The following is a 25,270-nucleotide window of genomic DNA, read 5'->3' as shown; positions in this document are numbered from 1 at the left end:
CAGGTTGGTGTTCCTCTCTGGAAGTAGGTGATAGTTTTCTGCCCCATTGATATTAGGCTTGGCAAGGTGACTTGTTTTGACCTATGGAATAAGTGCAGACGTCATGTGTACTCTTTCTGAGCGTAACTTTCAAGAGTCAAATGCTTTTTTGGCATCTATTGAAATAATCATGTGGTGTTCCTTTTTTCATTAATGCAGTGAATAGGCTGATTGATTTTCACATCTAAATCTCTTGGATACCTGGAGTAAGCCTCTGTTGGTCTTAATACAATTTTGGGGGATACATTGCTGCATTCATTTGACATATATACGTATGTTTGTGTGTATATATATATATGGACAGGGTTTCACTCTGTCGCTCAGGCTGGAGTGCGGTAGGCTGATCATGGCAGCCTCAACAGCCGAAGTTCAAGTGGTTGTGTGTGTGTGTGTGTGTGTGTTTCCTAAGGGATGTTCAATTCAATTAAACATATGAGTTGAGTGCCTACTACGTGTCTACCGTTGGGTCAGGCACATAGCATTTCAATTTAATTGTCCCACCATAGCCTCCTTAGTAGCTGGGACCACAAGTGCACTGCCACCACGCCCGGTTATTTTTAAAAATTATTTGTAGAGATGACGTCTCCTTATATTGCCAGGCTAGTCCTGAATTCCTGGGGTCAAGCGACCTTTCTGTCTCCTCCGCTCAAAGTGCTGGGATTATAGGGGTGAGCCACTGCGACGGCATAGGAACAACATCCTAATCTTTTTTGCTTACCTCTTGGGCGCCTTCTTGGTGCTCTGGGAAAATCCCTGCACTAAATTTTTTCAGTCAGTGACTGAAGAAGAGTTTCCTTACTTCAGTGAAACTGTTTCCTTAGAGCTGGCATGAGAATCAGATGAAATGAAGAAAAGCACAGCTATGTACTTTTTTGTTTTGTTTTGTTTTTGAGACAAAGTCTCGCTCTGTCGCCCAGGCTGGAGTGCAGTGGCGCGATCTCGGCTTACTGCAACCTCTGCCTTCCAGGTTCGAGAGATTCTCCTGCCTCAGCTTCCCGAGTAACTGGGATTACAGGCGCGTGCCACCACGCCCGGCTAATTTTTGTATTTTTAGTAGAGACGGGGTTTCTTCATGTTGGCCAGGCTGGTCTCAAACTCCTGACCTCAGGTGATTCGCCCACCTCGGCCTCCCAAAGTGCTGGGATTACAGTTGTGAGCCACCGCTCCCTGCCAGCTATATACCTTCAATGTATGTGCTCATTCAATGTGAAGAAGTACTCTGCCGCTACCTTAAGATTCTAGATGGGACTTCCAACGGCAGGCCTTAATTGAGTCCGGAGTGGGATGGAGCTAGGGAGAAACGGCAATTCAGACTGGTGAACTCCTCAGTTAGTGAGTCAATTTGGACTGTGTGAGTTTCAAAAGGTATGGGTTCTCGCAACAATTCTTAGACTTGTTGCCTGAAGAATCCTGTATTATCGTAATTACCATACCATACCCCACGAAAGCAATGTGGCTGGAGGGCTGTATCCAGTTAGAGGAGCCACTGGAGTGTCCGAAGCCAATTAATGGGCCTAGATGGCCGCAATATACTCCCCACACCTTAAGGGGTCCAAATCTGTCTGTCTGGGAGCAACCCGCTCCTCGCACCTCCCTCCTCCCCTGTGCAGTAGCAGCTGCTCTCCCCCGGTTTCTGGCGTCAATTGCGCTTTCAAGCAAGGGGACAGCAGTGCTGCTCTGGGATACGAGTAAAGCTGAAATGTCACCCCTTTAGGGGTTTGGTCGTTCGTCAATTTTGAGGACACAATTTCGCAAAGGCGCAGAGTCGATAAAAGCGCGTGCGGTGCCACCACTTCCGGAGCGTCGGGGCATCGACTGCCCAATAGAAATGCAGCTGAGGGAGGGGCTAGCCGCTCACCCGACGCGGAGAGCGGGAAAGTGGGAAAGAACTCAGGTCCCCTTACTCGGTGAAGAGTGCACAGACGTGGACCTCGCCAGGTTCGTTCTTTCTTTGTTCTCTTCAAATGACTTTTTTTTTCGCTTAGAAAATACAAATAGGTACAGACGAAACGAGAACTTCGGGTGATCCCGCAGAGCTATTCACGTGGGCGTTTAACTTTCAGTTGCTCAAGGGAAGGGCGCTGGCACCTGCGGTGCATTCGCGCCTGCAAGGAATCCTGTTTCCAGGGAATTGCGCGGAGATAAATTCGTCCCGCTCCATTGCCAAACCTTCCAGCCTCCGTTTCTTATTCCCAGGGGGGTCTGTTGGCTCCGGGACGAGGTGCGGCGCTGCCAGCGCAACCCCACCCCTCCCGGGGATACCCAGGGCTGCTTTTTCTCACTTCTGAGCATTTTGGCTCCTTGGCTCCTGTCTGTGTAGCAACGTCTGTCAAAACCGCAGGCTGTTGTGGACTTAGCAATGTCAGACTTGAAAGCTGTGGGTGACAAAACTTCTGCCCCTGCGTGGGCTGGGGAGCGCCTTAAAAAGCAGCAGGGCGGGCAAAGGGAGCCGCAGGGAGAGCCGCGGGGATCTGCGGTGTTGGAGCAGAGCTAGAGAAGCGGGGAGTGCTGTATGGACAGGCCAGACTTGGCAGGTATCCGTCGGATGGGGGTTGCCCATCCTCCTGGAGTCCTGAGCATTCAGGGAGTTGGGGAATGGGTTATTTAGGTGAAATGTGACCGGGCACTGACGAACTGCGTCGCTAGATCCTGAAAGAAAAACCAGTCACCCTCTTGCGCTGCTGGTTTATCATCTAGAAGAGGGGAAGGGTGAGAGCAGTGCTGTCCCGAACTAATTGCAAAATGCTATCTGAGGAGGGCAAATCACGCTCCATGCTTTTTGTTCCCCAGGAGGTAGCTCTTATGCTTCCTGTCCCGCCCTTGTGGGTTGCATTTCTTTCCAACCTGCTGTTCTGGCATAACTCTAAGGAGATATGAATGCCACCCTCTTTCCCATTAAAGATAGCCAACAACATAGCCTAAATCGTGAGTTCTGATAGAATTCTGATAGAATTTCCCCTATAGTCAAAAGTATAAAGGATTTCAGTGGAAACATCTAACCTGTAAACCTAGACCCAAGGTTTAAGGGAGGCCAGTGAATTTTAGGCCCTAGAGATTTGGTCGGCTCAGTCCCCAGCTCATTTTTATTTATTTTAATTAATTAATTAATTAATTAATTAATTAATTAATTTTTAGCATTGTGTTCCAGATGTATGCCTGAAGCCAGAGGTTTTGAACCATGGAAAGTTTTACATGGCTGCAGGTGTTGGACTGGAGTGGCCAGGATCCCAGGCTAGTCCACGAGTGCTGAGTCCTCTATAAGATGGCTCAACTGCAGCTCCCACGGGTTCCAAGTTTCCTAGTGGTATGGGCACCCTCCTTAAGCAATCTGAGGGTGAGATGTGATTTCTGTCCCCTTCTGTGTATGGTGGGTGAACCAAAAGGGTTCATCCAGAGCAAGGCCTGATGCAGACAGTGCAGGAAGGTGGGCCGGGAGGAAAGGGGACAGACAGGACTCCAGTTACAGAGGCTGCAGGAAGAATTGGAGAGCAGGGGCTGCTTGGCCAGGCATGACCAGAAAATGGTAGGGCTGGGGCTGTGTGGCTGGGCAGATGTAGAACCGATTCCCCTGCTGCTTTTGCGGGAGCAAAAAGAATGGAGACTGTTTTCTGTCAGGTCAGCATGGAAGGTGGACTCACCCTTGGGGCATCCTCGTGTCTAAGAAATATGAAGAAATTGGGTCTAAAGGATGCTAATTGTGGTAGTAAGCAAACTTACCGTGCAGAAAGTTTGGCATGGTGGGATCACACATCTCCCTTTGCTTTTTTGCATAACTTTGCCACATTAAGAGTATTATTACTTTTTCTTTTTGAGTCAGGGTCTCACGCTGTCATTCAGGCTACAGTGCAGTGGCATGATCATGGCTCACTGCAGCCTTGAACTCCTGGCACACACAATATTCCTGCCTTGGCCTCCCAAAGTGCTGGTGTTACCGACATGAGCCAGTACACTTGGCCAAATTTTAAATTTAAACTTAAATGACTGTGCTTACCTGGTTTCATTGTTGTTCATCTACCAGGAGTTGAGTCTCTTTTCTTAGATTCTCTGTCATTTGTGATAATGTGGATGAATCTGGAGGATGTTAAGTGGAGTAAGCCAGGCAGCCAAAGATAAATACTGCATGATCTCACTTATATGTGGAATCTAAAAATAATTGAACTCTTAGAAATAGAGAGTAGATTGATGGAGTGGGTGGAGGTGGGTTGGGGAAATGTTGGTCAAAGGATACAAAATTTCAGTTAGATAGAGGAAATAAGTTGAACAGCTCTACTGTAAACATAGTGACAATAATTAATGTGTTTTATTTTTGAAAATTGCTTAAAAAGTAGATTTTAACTGTTCCCACCACAAAAAATAAGTATGTGAAGTAATGCATATGGAAATTAGCTCAATTTAGCCATTCCATAATGTACACATTTTTCAAGAAAACATTTTATACATAACCAACATATGTAATTTTGTCTGTAACTTTAAAAACACAAAAAACACACAACTATATTAAATATTTTCAAAGAGATAAAGGAAAACATGGACAAAGAACTAAAGGAAATTAGGAAAAATTTATGAGCAAAATAGTAATATCAACAAAAATTAGAAATTGGCCTGGTGCTGTGGCTCACGCCTGTAATCCCAGCACTTTGGAAGCCGAGGCGGGTGGATCACCTGAGGTCAGGAGTTCCAGACTAGCCTGGCCAACAGGGTGAAACCCTGTCTCTACTACAAATACAAAAAAATTAGCTGGGCGTGGTGGTGAGCGCCTGTGATCCCAGCTACTCGGGAGGCTGAGGCAGGAGAATTGCTTGTACCAGGGATGCAGAGGTTGCAGTGAGCTGAGAGTGCCATTGCACTCCAGCCTGTGCAAGAGGAGCAAAACTCCATCTAAACAAACAAACAAACAAACTAGAAATTTTAAAAAGGAGCCAAACGGAAGCTATGGAACTGAAAAATAACTGAATGGAAAAAAATTATTATATTAAAGAATTTTGATAAGAGATGTAAGCAGGCAGAAATAAGAAAATCAGTGAACTTGAAGGCAAGACAATACAACTTATCAAGCCTGTGGAGGAGAAAGAAAAGAATGAAGGTGATGGGTGTGGTGGCTCACGCCTGTAATCCTAGCACTTTGGGAGGCCAAGGTGGGCAGATCACCTGAGGTCAGAGGTTTGAGAACAGCCTGGCCAAATGATGAAACCCCATCTCTACTAAAAATACAAAAATTAGGGGGCCTAGTGGCACACACCTATAATCCTAGTTACTTGGGAGGCTGAGGTAGGAGAATCACTTGAACTCGGGAGGCGGAGACTGCAGAGTTGGGATTGAGTCATTGCACTCCAGCCTGGGCTAAAGAGCAAAGCTCCATTAAAAAAAAAAAAAAAAAAAGAAAAAAGTCTACAGAGCACAAGAGACTTGTGGAATAATATCAAGGACACCAATATATGCATTATGTTAACCCTAGAAGGAGAAGAGTGAAAGGATCAGAGAAATGACTTGAAGAAATGATGGCTGGAAATGTCCCAAATTTTATGAGAGATGTGAATCTACAACTCCAAGAAGCTAAATTAATTCTGAGTAGGATAAATCCATACAGACCTACATCAAAACACATTGTAATCAAACTGTCAATATGCAAAGATAAAGGGAGACTTTTGGAAACAGCAGAAGAGAAGACACTCATCATGTATAAGTTGTCCTCAATAGGATTAACCGCCAAGTTCTCAGCAGAAACATTGAAGGCCAAAAGGCAGTAGGCAAAAGGCTGATATATTTAAAGTACTAAAAACAAAAAACAAACAAACAAACAAAAAGAAAAAACAAAACAACTGTCAACTGAGAATTCTATATCTGGCAAAAACTCTTCAAAAACGAGGGATAAATTAAGACATTCCTAAACAAGAGTTCAGAGAGTTCGTTATGTTGGACCTGCCCTATAAGAAATGCTAAAGGGAGTTTTTCAAGTTGAAATGAAAGGACACTAGCCAGTGACTGAATGCCACATTGAAAATATAAAGGTGAAAAAGACTGTTTCTTGGGCTTCTGCAGCAGCTCCACCCCCAATGAGGGTGAGATGGAGGAGTGCATGCTTTCTTGTTGCCTCTGCCCCTAGCCCTACCTTCTGGCTCTTACTTTTAAGCACCATATACTGGACTGCAGCCTGATCTACACCACCAAACAATATTACATCACTACAACAAGTAATGTCTGAGAAAGCCACTGTACAAACCTATCTGCAACAAAGGAATCTGTACAGAGCCTTGGCACTCTGAAAACACCCAGAAATGGAGTCATATATTGGAGCCATATAATGGAGGTATATACCATGGTAATACCCCCAAGGGAAAAAAGAATAAAATATCAAGAAGACCCATCTAAATAACAGCAAATTCAAAAACAGGGGAAACATCAACTCTCTCAGATAAGAAAGAACCAGTGTGAGAACTCTGGCAATACGAAAAGCCAGAGCATTTCTTCTCCTACGAAGGTTCCCAGTAACTCCCAAGCAGTGAATCGTAATCAGAATGAAATGTCTGAAATGACACATATTGAATTCAAAAGATGAATGGCAAAGAAATCCAAGAGAAAGTTGAAATCCAACACAAAGAAAACAGAAAAATGATCCAAGGTTTGAAAGATGACAAAGATATATTAAGAAGGAAACAAACAGAACTTCTGGAATTGAAAAATTCACTATAGGAATTTCAAAACAGTTGGAAGTGTTAACAACATATGAGATGAAACAGAAGAAAGAATGTCAGAACTCAAAGACAAATCAAACCAGTTAGACAAAAACAAAGAAAAAAGAATATATAAAAAAGAACAAAGCTTTTGAGAAATATGATATTATGTAAATTGACTAAGTATACAACTTATTGGCATTCCTGAGAGAGAAGAGACAGTAAGCAACTTGGAAAACATAGTTGATGATATAATTCAGGAAAATTTCCCAATCTTGCTAGAGAGGTAGACATGAAGATACAAGAAATCCAGAGAACTCCTATGAGAAGATGCTATACAAGATGACTATCTCCAAGGTACATAGTCATCAGACTAGTCAAGGTCAATGCAAAAGAAAAAAATCTTAAAAGTAGCTAGAGAATAGGGCCACATTACCTAAGAGGGAAACCCATCAGACTAACAGCAGACTTCTCAGCAGAATCTTTACAAGCCAAAACAGAGTGGGATCCCCTTCTTAGCATTCTCAAAGAAAAGAAATGCCAGCCAAGAATTTCATATTCTGTCAAACTAAGCTTCATGAGCAAATGAGAAATAAAGTATTTTCCAGGCAAACAATTGCTAAGGGAATTAAGCATCATCAGACTAGCCCTACAAGAGATGCTCAAGGAGTTTTAAATAAAATTTAAAAATTTAAAATTTAAATTCAAAAGAACAATACTTGCTACCACAAATGAGACTTGCACAAATGAGACTACAAATCATTTAACTAACAGCACTATGACAGAAATAAAACCCTACATATCAAATTAACCTTGAATGTAAGCAGCCTAAATGCCTCACTTAAAAGACATAGACTGGCAAATTGGATAAAAATACAAGACCCATCCTTCTGCTGTCTTCAAGAGAGCCATCTTGCATGTAATGACACCCATAGGCTCAAGGTAAATGGATGGAGAAATATCTATCACACAAATGGAAAACAAAAAAGAGCAAAGGTCACTATTCTTGTATCAGGTAAAATAGACTTTAAGTCAACAATAGTAAAAAAAAAAAAAAAAAAAAAGGACAAAAGAGGTCACTACATAATGATAAAGGGTTCAATTCAACAAGAGGACTTCACTATCCTGAATATATACACACTCAACATTGGAGCACCCAGATTCATAAAACAAGTACTTCTAGACCAAATAAAATACTTTGATAGCCACATAATGATAGTGGGAGACTTCAATACCCCACTGACAGCATTAGAGAGACCATCAAGGCAGAAATCTAGCAAATAAATTCTAGACTTAAGATTGACACATAACCAGTTGGACGTAATAGACATCTACAGAATACTCCACTCCACAACCACAGAATATACATTCTTCTCATCTGCACATGGAACACACTGAAAGATTGACCACATTCTGGGTCATAAAGCAAATTTCAATAATTTCAAAAAAATAAAAATCATACCAAGCACCTTCATGGACCACAATGGAATAAAAATAGAAAGCAATACCAAGAGGAACTCTCAAAACCACACAAACATGTGGAAACTAAACAACATAATCCTGAATGACTTTTGGACAAACAATGATTTTTTTTTTTTTTACTTTTTAACATTATTATGATAATGAAAACATGTAATAATTACCTTTTGTTTTTGAGACAGGGTCTTATTCTGTTACCCAAACTGGAGTGCAGTGGCATCATGTTGGCTCACTGCAACCTCCACCTCCCAGGCTCAAACAGTCCTCCCATCTCAGCCTCCCGAGTAGCTAGGACTACAAGCATGTGTCACCATGCCCAGCTAATTGTATTTTTTGTAAAGATTGGGTCTTGCCATGTTGCCCAGGCTAGTCTCAAACATCTGGGCTTAAGTGATCCACCCACCTCAGCCTCCCAAAGTGCTGGGATTGCAAGCATGTGCCACCATGCTTAGCTGTAAGCAACGAATTTAAGTCAGAAATCAAAAAGTTTTTTGAAACAAAATAGAGCTACAACATACCAAAACCTCTGCGATATGGCAAAAGCAGTGTTAAGAGGAAAGTTTATAGCACTAACTGCCTGTATTAAGAAATGACACTCCAACCTTGCACCTAAAGGAACTAGAAAAACAAGAGCAACTAAACCCAAATCTAGCAGAAGAAAATAACTAAAATCAGAGCAGAACCTAAAGAAATTGTGACTCAAAAATTTATACAAAGGATCAATGAAACAAAAACTTGATTATTTGAAAGGATAAACAAAATTGGTAGTCTACTAGCTAGATTAACAAAGAAAAAGAGAGAAGATCTAAATCAGTAGAATCACAAATGACAAAGATGCCATCATGACCAATCCCACAGAAATATAAAAGATTTTCAGAGATGACTGTGAACATTTCTATGCATACAAATTAGAAAATCTAGAGGAAATGGCTGGGTGTAGTGGCTCACACCTATAATCCCAGCACTTTGGGAGGCTGAGGTAGGTGGACTGCTTGAGCCCAGGAGCTCAAGAGCAGCCTGGGCAACATGGTGAGACTCTGTCTCTACCAAAAAAATTTAAAAAGTTAGCCAGGTATGGTGGCACATGCCTGTAGTCCCAGCTACTCAGGAGGCTGAGGTTGGAGAATCATTTGAGCCCAGGAGTTCGAGGCTGCAGTGAACCTTGATTGTACCACAGCACTCCAGCCTATGTGATAGAGTGAGACCCTGTTAAAAAAAAAAAAAGAAGAAGAAAGCAAGTAAGAAAGAAAGAAAGAAAGAAAGAAAGAAAGAAAGAAAGAAAAGAAAAGAAAATCTAGAGAAAATGGATAAATTCCTGGAAACTCACAACCTCTAAGAATGAACCAGGAAAAAGCAGCAATCTTGTACAGATAAGGAAATTCAATGAGTAATAAAAAATCTACCAACCAAAAAAAGCCCTAGACAAGATGGATACACAGACAAATTCTACCAGAGGTACAAAACGACTTGGCACCAATCCCACTGAAACTGTTCTAAAAAATTGAGTAGGAGGACTCCTCCCTAAATCATTCTATGAAATCAGTATATCCTGATACCACAATCTGACAAGGACAGAAGAAAAAATAAAACTACAGGTCAATATCTCTGATAAACATAGATGCACAAACCCTCAGCAAAATTCTAGAAAACTGATTCCAGCAGCACATCAAAAAGTTAATTCACCACAATCAAGTGGGCTTTATTCCTGGGATGCAAGAATGGTTCAACATAAGCAGATCAATAAATGTGTTTCACCACAGAAACAGAATTTAAAGAAAAACCTTGTGATCATCTCAGTAGACACAGAAAAAGCATTCAATAAAATCCAACATCGCTTTGTGGTTAAAAACTCTCAACAAACCAGACATTGAAGGAACAGCCCTCAGAATAACAACAGCCATCTATGAGAAAATCCACAGCTAACATTATACTAAACAGGAAAATGCTGGAAGCATTTCCCTTATGAACTAGAATAGTATCATGACATTTACTCTCACCATTCCTATTCAACATAATACTGGAAGTCCTAGCCAGAGCAATCAGGCAAGAAAAAGAAATAAAAGTAATCCAAATAGGAAAAGAGGGAGTCAAATTATCTGTCTTCACTGATAATATGATTGTAGACCTAGAAAACCCTGAAGATTCTGCCAAAAACTCCTAGACCTGATGAATGACTTCAGCAAATTCTCAGGATAAAAAATAAATGTACAGGCCGGGCAAGGTGGCTCATGCCTGTAATCCCAGCACTTTGGGAGGCCTAGGTGGGCAGATCGTGAGGTCAGGAGATCGAGACCATCTTGGCTAACACGGTGAAACTCCGTCTCTACTAAAAAATACAAAAAAAAAAAAAAAAAAAAAAAAAAAAATTGGCCGGGCATGATAGTGGGTGCCTGTAGTCCCAGCTACTCAGGAGGCTGAGGCAGGAGAATGATGTGAACTCAGGAGGTGGAGTTGGCAGTGAGCCGAGATCGTGCCACTGCACCCCAGCCTGGGTGACACAGCAAGACTCCATATCAAAATAAAATAAAATAAATAAATAAATAAATAAATAAATAAATAAATAAATAAATGTACAAAATCAGTAGCATTTCTATACAACAATAATGTTCAAGCTGAGAACCAGATAAAAAACATAATCCCATTTATAGTAGCCAAAGGAAAATAAACTTAAGAATACACCTAATCAAGGAGGTGAAAGAACTTTACGAGGAGAGCTATCAAACACTGCTGAAAGAAATCACAGATAACACAAACAAATGCAAAAGCATTCCATGCTCATGGGTTGGAAGAATCAATATCATTAAAATGTTCACACTCCCCAAAGCAATCTACAGATTCAATGCTATTCCTGTTAAATTACCAATGTCATTTTCACAGAATTAGAAAAAATGATTTTAAAACGTATATGCAACCAAAAAAGAGTCTGAATAGTCAAGGCAATCCTAACAAAAAGAACAAAATGGGTAGGGAGCCTTACATCACATTACTGCATTTCAAACTCCACTTCAAGGCTGCAGTAACCAAAACATAGTACTAAGACAAAAATAGACATGTAGACCAATGGAACAGAATAGAGAGCCCCCTGAAATAAAGCTTCACACCTACAACCAACTCATCTTTGATAAAGTCCACCAAAATAACCAACGGAGAAAGGACACCCTATTCAATAAATGGCTAACCATATGCAGAAGAATGAAACTGAATCCCTATCTCTCACCATATACAAAAATTAACTCAAAATTAAGACTTAAATGTAAGACCACAAACTATAAAAGTTCTAGAAGAAAACCTAGGAAATACTCTTCTAGACATTGCCTTAGGCAAATAATTTATAATAAAGATGTCAAAAGCAAATGCCACAAAATCAAAGATAGACAAATGAGACTTAATTAAACTAAACAGCTTCTGCACAGCAAAAGTCTCAACAGAGTAAACAGAGAACCTATAGAATGGGAGAAAATGTTTGCAAATCATGCATCCGACAAAAGACTAATATCCAGAATCTATAAGGAACTTAAATGAATCAGGAAAAAACCAAACAACTTCATTTAAAAAATGAGCAAAGGGCATGAACAGAAACTTCTCAAAAGAAGACATACAAGTTGCTAACAAACGTGAAAAATGTCAACATCACTAGTCACCAGAGAGCTGCAAAGTGAAATCACAATGAAATACCATCTCATACTAGTCAGAATGACTATACTAAAAAGTCAAAATATGTAGGAAAAATTAATGAAAAATCAAGAGTTGGTTTTTTGAAAAGATCAAGATTGACAAACCTTTAGCTAGACTAATGAAAGAAAAATCTCAACTAAAATCAGAAATGAAAGAAGGGACATTACTATTGATTTTATAGAAATCAAAAGGATTATAAGAGTGTACTGTGAAAAATTGTATGCCAACAAATCAAATAACCTAGATGAAATGGACAAATTCCTAGAAACACATCACCTACCAATACTGAATCAGGAAAAGCCAAAAAATCCAAATAGACCTATGTCTAGTAAGGAGATAGAATCAGTAATCAAAAACCCAACTAAGAAAAGCCATGGACCAGATGGCTTCAGTAATAAATTTTACCTGAGTAAATATTTTTTTGTGAGCCTCTGTCAATATAAACAATTTGAATCAACCCAAATCAGCATTATCAGCACCATCCTGGCCATCCAATCTGACTTGATCCTGTGAAAGAAATCCTGCTCCAGGTAGTGAGAGCAATGCACTTGCCAGGCTATTCTCCTGGAATAGGACCTAGCCATGAGGTCCTAAGACAACCTCACAGGCACCAGTCCCAGGGTTTCCTGGGTGAAGGGCCATTGAGTTTCCCAAATGGAAGGAATGGGGATGCGAGCAGTTCTGTCCAGTCTGGGGCACCCTGCCAGGATGACACTGCTGGTGCTGATTGGTACCTGGCACTGGAAATGGCTTAGATAATTTCAAGGAGGGCATTCCAAACATGGAAAGTGCTTTGAACCCTCTGAGGTTCAATGTCTAAGGTAGGAACTGAACCAAAGCTTCTCCCTCTGGTATCTTAAATGATTAGGAGTCCTTGCTTGATTTCCTGCAGTTTGAAAACAACTGCTCTGGCCACTTCACTGCTTTGTTTCTGAATGTTTCCCTAGATCTATGGTGAAATTAGTGCCAAGTACAGGTACAAAGCTCAGTGGGAGTAGCAGAGAGTGAAGGACAAATATGGGAGGTCTGGGATGGATGATAAAAAGTTTATTAGGCGACAAAGGTGGAGGAAAACATTAGAGTCTCAGAGCACACCTATGCAAAAGCACAGAGTGCCCAAATCACATGCGGAGTGGTGAGTACTCTGGTGCACAAAGAGTTGTGTCATTTATTGAACATCTAGTCTGGTCCCTGTAAATTGTTAAGTGTTATATGGAACAGATGGCACTTTTTCCCTCTGTATGTTACTACCATGATTTGCATATAAATTCTCTTGATGTAACCCCAGTTGTCCAAATGATCTGGAGCCTCAATTTTATTATGGTTTACACATGATCAGAAATTTATAGAGACACAGGTGGTATCCACAACCTTAGCTGAGTATCTGCATGATATTGGTCTAGCAGTGGACAGGAATATTCTGACCCCTTTATAGCCCTTTCCTAGTGTAGTGATTACTACCTATGATGGACTTTACTCTCAACTGTCTCTAGGCCATTTGACAAACCTATAATATTTTTAGATTTTCGTCTATAGCAATACAGTGATCCCCATAGATTTTAAAGGAAAAGAGCTAATGGATTAGGTATACATAGACTAAAGCACACTGTCTTAGTCTAGTCAGCCTGCCATAACAAAATACCGTAAACTGTGTGGCTTATAGATACCGGAATTTTATTACTCACAGTTCTGGATGCTGGGAAGTCCAAGATCAAGATACCAGCATCATTGGATTCTGGCGAGGACCCTCTTCCAATTGCAGACTGTCAACTCCTTCTGTGTTTTTCATATGGCAGAAGGGGTGAACTAGTGTTACGGGATCTTTGGGGTGTCGATTTTCTGGCCAGAAACCTCTGTGGCTGGTGGTACCTTTGCCAGAGTTCTTGTCCTGTGTCCAGGAAGAATGAGGTATGCAGACAAATGAAGGGTGAACAAGACGAAGATGAATTTTATTAAGTGTTAGGATAGCTCAGTGGAGACCTACAGTGAGTAACTCCTCTCTGTAGGCAGGTCATCCCGTGGAATGTTCAGCTCTCAGCAGAGGAGAGGCCCTGGGGAGGGTAGCTTCTCTCTGCTACTGGTCCTTCCTATGTCTGCTGCTCTCAGCAGAGAGGAGGCCCTGGGGACAGTTGCTCCTCTCGCAGCTGTAGTCCCAATGTCTCTGCAGGTCTCTGAAGCTCTCAGCAGAGAGGATAGTTCCTTTCTGCAGCTGGTTGTCCTGTCCTCTCCTGCTATCAGTAGAGAGGGTAGTCCCTCTCTGAAGTTGGTCCTCTCTTTGTCTCTTCCTCCTCTGACCCTGCTCTGGTTGAGCCCAAGGCTTTTATGGACCTCAGAGTGGAGAAAGTGTGTGCCATCAGTCTATATGCAGCCCCAGAAGAGGCACCACAAGCCCCCACAGTCCACAGGACTGGCAGCCCGGTCCCCAGCCTTCAGGCCCTGAAGATGTGGCCCTACCAGGGACTGCTTCCTTTGACCCAGGAATCTATCTGCCTCTCACTACCATTTATGTCTCCAGAGTTTGGCCAGTCTTTGCTCTCAGACCAGAGTGGGCATTGGTAGCAGGGAGAAGGAGAAGCCAGGCAGTGGGAGCAGCCACTTCTGAGCCTGCAAGGGCAGGGGGCCCTTCCCAGGCCCCAAGAGTGCAGGGATGCCTGAATCTGCAATCTCGACTTGGGTGACTGCAGCTGCATGGCGCAGGGTTGTGGGGCAGGATTCCAGCATGCTCCTTAGAGCGGAAGGCCTGGGTCTACAGTGGTGGTCTGGGTGGCTGCAGAAGTACCTGGGAAGCTCATATCCCAGCTTGGAAGAGGCAGGGCTCCCATGGGCTCCAGAAAGTGTGCAGCCCTAACTGCACCTCCCTGCTTCTGCCTTTGTGATGGCAGGCTGCCATCGCTAGCTTTCTAAGGTCTCTTTTAGAAGAGCACTAATCTCATTCATGAGGGATCCACCCTTTAACCTAATCACCTCCCAAAGGCCCCATCATGTTGGACATTAAAATTTCAACATATGAATTTTGGGAAGACACAAACATTCAAGGTAGAGCACAGGCGTTTTGTATATAAGAATATTACCTTGACTGGGCGTGGTGGCTCACACCTGTAATCCCAGAATTTTGGGAGGCTGGGCAGGCGGATCATCTGAGGTCAGGAGTTGGAGACCAGCCTAGCCAACATGGTGAAACCCTGTCTTTACTAAAAAAAAAAAAAAAAAAAAAAAAATTAGGTGTGGTGGCAGGTGCCTGTAATCCTAACTACTTGGGAGGCTGAGGCAGGAGAATCCCTTGAACCCAGGAGGTGGAGGTTGCAGTGACCTGAGATTGTGCCATTGCACTCCAGCCTGGGCAACAAGAGCAAAACTCCATCACAAAACAAAACAAAACAAAACAAACAAACAAAAAAACCAATATTACCTGTAGGGTCCAGTCCTACAGAGTCTGTGAGTTTTTCTCCTCATGTGTGGAGATGAGACATCATAGAAATAAAGACACAGGACAAAGAGAGAAGAAAAACAACTGGGCCAGGGGGCCACTACCACCAAGGTGTGGAGACCAGTAGTGGCCCCGAATGCCAGGCTGCACTGTTATTTATTGGATACAAGACAAGGGGGCAGGGTAAGGAGTGTGAGCCATCTCCAATGATAGGTAAGGTCATGTGAGTCACGTGTCCACTGGACAGGGGGCCCTTACCTGTTTGGCAGCCAAGGCGGAGAGAGGACAGCTCATGCCATTATTTTTTCTATGCATTTCAAAGACTTTTAGTACTTTCACTAATTCTGCTACTGCTATCTAGAAGGCAGAGCCAGGTGTACAGCATGGAACATGAAAGTGGACCAGGAATGTGACTGCTGAGGCACAGCATCACAGGGAGATTGTTAGGCCTCCAGATGGCTGCTCCACAAGAGGTGGTGGAGCAGTCTTCTCTAACTCTCCTGGGAAGGCAGACTCCCTTTCCCGGTCTGCTGAGTAATGGGTGCCTTCCCCAGGCACTGACACTACCGCTAGACCAAGGTCCGCTAGGTAACAGGTGCCTTCCCAGGTGCTGGCGTTACCGATAGACCAGGGAGCCCTCTAATGGCCCTGTCCCGGCATGACAGAGGGCTCACACTCTTGTCTTCTGGTCACGTCTCACTGTGTCCCTTCAGCTCCTATCTCTGTATGGCCTGGTTTTTTCTAGGTTATAATTGTAGAACAAAGATTATTATAGTATTGGAATAAAGAATAATACTACGAACTAATGATAAATGATAATCATATATAATCATATCTATAATCTATTTTTAGTGTAACTATTCTTAATTCTATATTTTTTCCTTATTATACTGGAACTGCTAGTGCCCTTGGTCTCTTGCCTTGGCACCTGGGGGCTTGCCACCCACAATTACCTCATTTAAAACATGGATGTTTGATAGGGAAAGGGCACAGTGAGTTGGTCTGCTTTGCTTGAGATCAATGCCTAACATTTGTGAATCTAATTTATTCTTATAAGAATAAAAAATAATTAAGATTTTTATTGCTGGACTCTCTTAGACCTTATCTGGCAGTTTTCCAAAAGGATTTCCCATAAAAGGAGATAATCAATGAAGGTAAAAGCTGAAATTACTAAAATAAAAAGTAAAGCAGAAATAATATGTATGACTAAAACCTGGTCCACTGAGAAGATAAAAACGTAGAATCCCTCCAGGGATTTACTTAAAGAAAGAAAAGAGAAAACAAATTGTACAATATTAGTGATGAGAAAGGACACAAAGACATATAAAGACAAGATTAAAATTATTAGAATAAGATCATATAAAACAGTTGTAACAAATATGAAAATTCAGTAGGAGTATAAATTATGACAGTCTTAGCTCAAAATTTGTCAGAAATTAGTTATCTCAGACTCATATACTTACCAGTCTAGTGGAAAATATACAGTAAAGGATTTTTCTGTTTGCTTCATAATGCAGAATTTGCTGTCTCTCTGGTTTAGCTCCTATTCTAACGGCTCTGTCTATTTTACAGAAAAGAACTTCTGCTTGGAAACTGCTTAACTGCTGGGAAAATGAACATCAGTATTGATTTAGACACAAATTATGCTGAGCTGGTTCTAAATGTGGGAAGAGTCACTCTTGGAGAGAACAATAGAAAAAAAATGAAGGATCGTCAACTGAGTAAACAGCAGAATGAAAATATCTCACGAGCTGTGTGTGCTCTGCTGAATTCTGGAGGGGGAGTGATCAAGGCTGAAGTTGAGAATGAAGACTATAGTTATAAAAAAGATGGAATAGGACTAGATTTGGAAAATTCTTTTAGTGATATGCTGCCATTTGTTCCTAATTTCCTGGACTTCATGCAGAATGGTAACTACTTTCACATTTTTGTGAAATCATGGAGCTTGGAAACCTCTAGTCTGCAGATTGCCACGTTGAGCTCCAATTTGTACAAGAGAGATGTAACGTCTGTAAAAGTCATGAATGCTTCTGCTGCACTGGAGTTCCTCAAAGACAAGGAAAAAACCGGAGGGAGAGCATATTTAAGACCAAAATTGCCCACAACGAGGGTCTGTGTTGATGTACAAGAAGAAAGTAACATGGAAGCCTTGGCTGCTGATTTTTTTAACAGAACAGAACTTAATTATAAAGAAAAATTGACCTTTACTGAATCCACACACGTTGAAATTAAAAACTTCTCAACAACAAAGTTGTTACAACGAATTAGAGAGATTCTCCCTCAATATGTTTCTGCATTTGCAAATACTGATGGAGGATATTTATTCGTTGGTCTAAATGAAGATAAAGAAATAATTGGCTTTAAATCAGAGAACAGTTGTCTTACTAAGTTAGAAGAAGTAACAAAAAATTCCATTGGGAAACTGCCTGTGCATCACTTCTGTATGGAGAAGGGGACGATAGATTACTTATGCAAATTCCTTAGAGTATATGATAAAGGAAGTCTTTGTGGATATGTGTATGCACTCAGAGTGGAGCGCTCCTGCTGTGCAGTGTTTGCTAAAAAGCCTGATTCCTGGCACGTGAAAGATAACAGAGTGGAGCCGCTGACCGAGAAGGAATGGATCCAGTTCATGGTGGATTCAGAACGAGGTTGACGAAGGAGGATTGGCAATAAGGATACATTTGGCTTGGGTGGCAGGAAGGTTTTATTGTATCTTTGGGATTAGGGACAAGATTAAAAGTCTTCAAATTTCAACATCTAATTTACTAATCTCTGGTGGATATAATCAATACTTTCCTGCCTCTTGTTTTCTTCTACATACTTAGAAGACAGATATTCCATGCAATAAGTAAATATCTACTCTTAGTAGCCTTTATCTGATGCAAAGATTCTAGATGTTTCTTCTCTACCACATCTTTGCCCACTTTCAAGAAAAGCCTGTTCAATTCTTTTCTTTTTTCTTTCAGAGCTTAGTTTTTGTAACTAACCATTGCTTTCTTTCGGGAACACTTACTCTTTTACTTACTTGCTCTTTCATCTTTCTTTATCCCCTTTCCATTTATTTCCTGTAAAGCCTTTTCCCTCTTCCTCTCACATTTATGAGCCAAAGAGTAACCCTAAATGGTACCAATGAGCGAAGAATAATGCTGATATTTTATCTGGTTTTGGAAAAGGAAAGACTCCAGTGAAATTAGACCAGAACTAGCAACTTAACAAAATCTCTGAAAATGGAAGCTTGTCCCTCAGAATCTGCATAAAACCCAGCTTTCCTTCACTAGCCATCACATTCTTCTAATTTTAACTTCTTTTAAAATAAACTCAGTTATATGGCAATGTATTAAGTTGCTATCAATGCATTTTTACTGTTAATTTTCATTCCAAGTATAGAGTGTATCAGCAGCATCAAGGGTTAATTTTACAATTTGTATCTGACCTAGGAATCTAACCACAATATGTAACCACAATATCTAATATTTTGTATTGGGAATGCAGGGTCAGTTCTAAGTAGACTTTTGGCATACTGTGCATTACTTAGGTTGAATCTGTCTTGTGCCAAATTAAGAGTGTGATTTTGTTTTCTAACATTATTCCATAGTATATAAAGAACTGCCCTCTCCAGCAGGTACATCATCGCCTGTCTCCCAGAGTTGTCCACTTCGTGAATATATTAACTTCAAAATTCAGCCACGGAGCTATCACCTTCCAGGTAGTTTAATTCTGGCTTCCATGGAGTTGTTGGTGTGACTATGTTTAAACCTCCTTCTCTTCAAACTAGCTCTGTCTTGACATTTGTTATGGAAGCACATTCTTGTGTTTATGGAAGTTCTTTGGTGTTTTTAGTCATCGAATTTGTCAAATTCTATTTCTTTAGCTTTGGATTGTAATTTCCTTGGTGTAATAGAAACTTCTTTACTTGAAAATAAGAGCAACCCAATTCAGCTTAGTTTAAGCAGAAAAGGAAGAATATACATCATGTCACTGAGCAGTCTGGACTGGCACCCAGCTTCAGGCATGGCTATATTCAGTTACTGAAGAAATACTCAGCATCTCTGATTTATTCACCTGTTGTTGTTGATAGGCAATGAGTTATTTTCTGTTTTCTGCTATGTGAACAGTGTTACCTTTAATATTCTTATTCAGTCTTTTGATGCATATGTGCAAGAGTTTCTCTTGGGTGCCTAAGTAGGGGTTAAATTGTTGGTTCAGGCAGTGTGTAAATATTTAAGTAATAAGATAATGCCAATAAGATAATTTCCAAAGTAGATGGCTCACTTTACTCCCACCAGCAATATATTGGAAATGCCACATCTCTTCCAATGCCAGACTTCTCTCTTCATCTTTCTGCTTGTTCTCCTCTTGAACTTCTTTTCTCCCTCAGTCAAATGGGTATAAAATGCTATCTCTTTTTGGTATGCCTTTCCCTGTTATTGATCGGGTTGGGCACCTCTCCATATACTTATTGCCATAGAAGATATTGTATCTTCTATGAAGTGGCGATTCTGTCTTTTGCTCATTTTTGTAATAGGTTTTGTCTTTTTCTTACTGATTTCTAGGAGCAATTCACATATTCTAACATAAAATCCTCATTTAGTCACAGATATCACAGATTTCAGATGTCTTCTCCAAGTTCATGACTTGCATTTTTTCTTTTCGCAAGGCATATTCTCCTTAGTAGTTTTAAACTGGATATAGTCAAACTTACCATTTGAAAATTTTGTGGTTTAGTGCTCTTTGTGCCTTGTATAAGAGATCTTTCCCTACCCGGGGGTTATCAAGATATTTCTGTTTATTTTCTTTTAAAATTTTTAAAATTTTACACTTAACATTTAAATATGTAATCCATATCCATAAGCAGTGATGTAGGGGGCTATTTCATTTTATCTCATGTGGATAACCACTTTTCCTAGATCCAGTTACTGAAAACTCAGTTTCACCCACTGATCTGTCACGCTACCTCTGGGATATTACTACATACAATTGACCCTTGAACAAAGCAGGGCTTAAGGGTATCAAACCCCTGATGATTTTTATCCATTGATTTCAATTTTCTGAGCCTGTAAGAGAATCAGGACATCTTTATCTTTTCATCTATTTTATTTTTGGGGGGATTTTAAAAAAGATATTATAGTAATTTTAATATATATATTTTTATAGAAAAAAATATATAGATATTCTTTATAGATATTCTTTGATGACTTCAATATCTGAAGCACTTGCCAGTCTTTTTCTCTCATCCAGTTTTTCTCTTATTTTCTAGTAATTTGTTCTGATTTTTATCCTGTCTCTTAATTTTCTATAGTATCATGGATTACAAATTGTAGAGACTTCAATAGATGTTGCATTTCTCCAGATAGGGTTACACATTTTTTTTTTTTTTTGGCAGGCAGATAGAGCACCAGTGATTACTTTTATTCTTTTGAAGTTTTGTTTTATGCTTTTCTAGGTATAGTAGCTTTTAATTTTGCACAATTACTAGGTCATGGCTCTTCTGGGGTCTTAAAGTCTGGGGTATTTACCAAGACCCCTCTACTTGGCTGGGAGTTGAATTCCAATTTGTGTCTCCTGAGCACCATGAAGCTGATGAAATTGATGTTCAGCTCTTTAATCTCCCAGTTGATCAGTTGATATTTTCTCCTTCCCTTCCCTTCCCTTCCCTTCCCTTCCCTTCCCTTCCCTTCCCTTCCCTTCCCTTCCCTTCCCTTCCCTTCCCTTCCCCTCCCTTCCCTTCCCCTTCCCTTCCCCTTCCCTTCGCCTTCTCTTCACCTTCCCTTCGCCTTCTCTTCACCTTCCCTTCTCCTCCCCTCCCTCCCCTCCCCTCCCTTCCCTTCCCTTCCCTTCTTTTTGTGACAGGGTCTCACACTGTTGCCCAGGCTGGAATGCAGTAGCATGATTACGGTTAACTGCAGCTAATTTTTGTATTTTTTGTGGAGACAGGATTTTACCATGTTGCCCAGGCTGGTCTCAAACTCCTGGGCTCAAGCAATCCATGTGCCTCGGTCTCCTAAGTGCTGGGATTACAGGCATGAGCCACTGCACCCAGCCTCAGTTTATATTTTCTTCTGTGTTTCTAGCATCTCACCTGTATTAGCCAGTGAGTTGAGGGAAATTTGTAGGTAGATTTTGGCTTCTCTGCAGTTTCATCTTCTCTGGGATTTTGCTTCTGAAATCCCAGCTCCTCTGGCTGCCCTGAATTCTGACCTCTTTTTTCTTTAGCCTAGTAAAACTGCTGATTTCTGTGTGGGCTCTATTTACCAATGCTGTGATATGGAAAATCTCCGTAGGGAAAAAGCAGGGGTGAATGTAAAGCTACTTCCTGTGCTTCTTCTCTATTAAAGATTGTAGACTTTTAAGTTCTGCTTGTATTGGTTGCTCTCCAGACCTTTACATTATAGTTTTATGTTATATATACACACATATATATAAATTTTAAAATATATGTATAAATGTATACTTTTTTGGAGACAGGGTCTCACCCTGTTGCCCAGGCTGGAGTGCAGTGGCATGATCTCAGCTCATTGCAGCCTCAACTTCCTGGGCTCAAGTGATCCTCCCACCTCAGCCTCCCGAGTAGCTGGGACTACCAACATGCACTAGCATGCTTGGCTAACTTTTTAACCTTTTTGTAGAGAAGAGGTCTTACAATGTTGCCTAGACTGGTGTTGAACACCTGGGCACAAGTGATCCTCCTGCCTCTGCCTCCCAAAGTGGTGTTATTACAAGTGTGAGCAACCATGCCTGGCCCTGATACACTTTTACACAGCTTTTATAGTTGCTTTTGGTGGGAGAATTAATCTGATACAAGCTGCTTTGTATCCATGGCTTAAGTTGGAAGTTCTCAATATTTTATAATTTATCATTATTTCCCCATCTAGGGCTATCAGAAAAGATAACTTGTACTCCAGAAACCCTCTGCAGAAATCTGTTCTCACAACATGAAGGACTTGAGCAATTAATATGTGAAGAAATGGGCTCTGTCACTAAGGGCTCACTAATCTTCTCTAGGAGTTGGTCTTTGGATCTGGGCTTGCAAGAGAACAACAAAGTCCTCTGTGATGCTCTTCTGATTTCCCAGGACAAGCCTCCAGTCCTATATACCTTCCACATGGTACAGGATGAGGAGTTTAAAGGCTATTCTACACAAACTGCCCAAACTTTAAAACAGAAACTGGCAAAAATTGGTGGTTACACTGAAAAAGTGTGTGTCATGACAAAGATCTTCTACCTGAGTCCTGAAGGCAAGACAAGCTGCCAGTATGATTTAAACTTGCAAGTAATTTACCCTGAATCCTACTATCGGACAACAGCTCAAACAGTGAAAGACTTGGAAGAGGCTCTTTCAAATATCTTACCTAAGGAGAATCAAATCTTTTTGTTTGTTTGTTTGTTCATTTTGTTTTTGTTTGTTTGCTTTCTCTTTTTCTTTTTTTTTTTTTGAGACGGAGTCTCGCTCTGTCGCCCAGGCTGGAGTGCAGTGGCCAGATCTCAGCTCACTGCAAGCTCCACCTCCCGGGTTTATGCCATTCTCCTGCCTCAGCCTCCCGAGTGGCTGGGGCTACAGGCGCCCGCCACCTCGCCTGGCTAGTTTTTGTATTTTTTTAGTAGAGACGGGGTTTCACCGTGTTAGCCAGGATGGTCTCGATCTCCTGACCTCGTGATCCGCCCATCTCGGCCTCCCAAAGTGCTGGGATTACAGGCTTGAGCCACTGCGCCCGGCCCGTTTGCTTTTTCTTAAGATGGGTCTCGTTCTGTTGCCCAGACTGAAGTGCAGTGGCACGATCTTGGCTCACTGCAACCTCTGCCTCCTGGGTTCAAGCAATTCCCTGCCTCAGCCTCCTGAGTAGCTGGGATTACAGGTGCCCGGCTCCACACCTGGCTATTTTGTTTTGTATTTTTAGTAGAGACAGGGTTTCACCATCTTGACCAGGCTGGTCTTGAACTCCTGACCTCGTGATCCACCCGCCTCAGCCTCCCAAAGTGCTAGGAGTACAGATGTGAGTCACTGCGCCCGGCCAGAGAATCAATTCTTTTACAGATCAATTCGCCTTTGACATTTTCCAGTGTCTCCCAGATAATCAGTATAGATAAGGATGTTTAAATCTTGTCCAATGCTCACTTGAATCATGGAAGATGGACTGGGCTACAGAGATATTTTTCATTACATATTTGATAACATTCTCTAATTCTGTAAAAATACGTCTTTGAAAAATTTGCAAGTTAAGCAACTTGACGTGATGTTGGAAAGCTGGGATTAGCCTATGTTCACTTCTTCGTAAGTTCTTTATAGATATTCCTTAAGGGATATTAGGAAAATTAATTATCTACACATGTTTGCCATACCAAGATGTCATTTGACTATAAAGGAAATATCCGACATTCTTATCCAATGGACATGGAAAAAATAGTTCTCTAATATCTTCTTGAAAACTACATTGCAATGAAATTCAGCCAATGAAGAGATTAATCAAAATGGAGAACTTGCCGAGGTGGGTGGATCACTTGAGGTCAAGAGTTGTCACCCAGGCTAGAGTGCAGTGATGTGGTCATAGCTCATTGCAGCCTTGACCTCCCGACATCAAGAGATTCCCCTACCTCAGACTTTTGAGTAGCTGGGACTACAGGCATACACCACCATGCCAAGCTAACTTTTATATGTTTTGTAGAGACAGGGTTTCCCCATGTTGCCCAGGCTGGCTTGGAACTCCTGGAATTAAGCAGTCCTCCTGCCTCAGCCTCCCAAAGTGCTGGAATTATAGGCACAAGTCACTGTGCTTGGCCCTCCATTAATTTTTAGAATGGCATAGGTAGTGGTAACTACTGTTAAATTTTCCTTCAGGCATGGGAGTGTGGGGTGTATGTTTTGGCAGAGACAAGGAGTATGCCAGGATGATAGGCTAAGCAGACAGCACACTCAGAAACATAATAGAATCCCTGATATCAAAGGAAAAAAGGCCAAATGTTCTGTGTCCAGTTTGTGCCTGAGAAGACACAGTCCATGGGTGTCACTGGGGTGAAGGTTTTTGTGTCTAGGGTGATGCCGTGTCTGGTGCAGGAGTAAATTCATCTCTGATGGTAAGCTGGATCGGTGTCATCTGAGGCAGCATCATCTCTAGCAGTGAGCTCTTATGCACGAAAATGTCACCTAGGATATAGGTCTTGAGCATTTCTTTTAAGTGGATACAGACTCAGGTTGATGTGGGGCTTAGCATTTGCCATGATTGATTAAAACAATGGCTTGTATGGAGGGTTGGTGCCTCCAGATGGTAAAACAACAAAAACACCCACATCAATAGTAAGATCAGCAGGCTGAGCATGACAGCTCATGCTTGTAATCCCAGCACTTTGAGAGGCCAAGGAAGGTGGATTGCTTGAGCTCAGGCATTCAAGACCAGCCTGGGCAACATGGTAAAACCCTGTCTCTACAAAAAACATAAAAAATTAGCTGGGTGTGGAGGTGTGTGCCTGTGGTTGCAGCTGCTCGGGAGGCTGAGGTGAGAGGATTGCCTGAACCCAGGAGGTAGAGGAGGGGAGTGAATCATGATCATGCCACTGCACTCCAGCCTGGGTAACAGAGTGAGACCCTGTCTCAGACGAAAACAAAAAGCAAGAACAAACAAACAAAACAAGAAAGATAAAAAGAAAACAGAATGGTGTGCAGCTGCATTTGACAGAGTTTTGGTTTTTCTTGCTTGCTTGTTTTATGGTTGAAGTTTAGGCTCAAACGGGTCCCATATCGGATAAGCAGCTGCCTAGCCCATTGGACAATCACTATTAATTGGTCCCCAGAGAATATACACACTTGCTGTGTCCTCCTGATGGGAGGGGTTTGATATTGAAAATCTGTAAAATTAAGGCCTGGGGCAAGATAAAGACACATTGAGAGGTCCATTTGTTGGACTGGAACTTTAAAAGAAGTTGTTTGGAGAGACTCTTATGTTTCTCAGTTAAAATGGCTATTTGGGACCTATTAGAGTCATGA

General features: G+C 41.5%; 1 protein-coding gene across 5 annotated transcripts in view; it reads left to right on the top strand.

Annotated features, from left to right (window-relative positions):
• The window catches only part of SLFN13 (schlafen family member 13), a 91,507-nt gene that overhangs the window by 38,340 nt on the left and 27,897 nt on the right, over positions 1-25,270 (top strand). For 3 of the 5 annotated variants that reach the window (XM_030922952.1, XM_030922951.1, XM_030922953.1), the window contains 3 exons: positions 16,864-17,942; positions 18,890-19,000; positions 22,167-22,767. The exons of 1 other annotated variant lie outside the window; for it this stretch is intronic. In XM_030922952.1, the coding sequence (XP_030778812.1) occupies positions 16,864-17,942; positions 18,890-19,000; positions 22,167-22,729 (1,753 nt within the window). In that variant the 3' untranslated portion in view covers positions 22,730-22,767. Of the gene's footprint in view, positions 1-1,141; positions 1,978-16,863; positions 17,943-18,889; positions 19,001-22,166; positions 22,768-25,270 lie in introns of those variants that run through there. One more of the 5 variants, XM_010385213.2, reaches the window with a different exon arrangement.

The sequence above is a fragment of the Rhinopithecus roxellana genome, chromosome 19, assembly GCF_007565055.1.
Source record: "Rhinopithecus roxellana isolate Shanxi Qingling chromosome 19, ASM756505v1, whole genome shotgun sequence".
NCBI lineage: Eukaryota > Metazoa > Chordata > Mammalia > Primates > Cercopithecidae > Rhinopithecus > Rhinopithecus roxellana.
The sequence above is the reverse complement of the archived record's forward strand: the minus strand, read 5'-3'. Positions and strand labels throughout refer to the sequence as shown.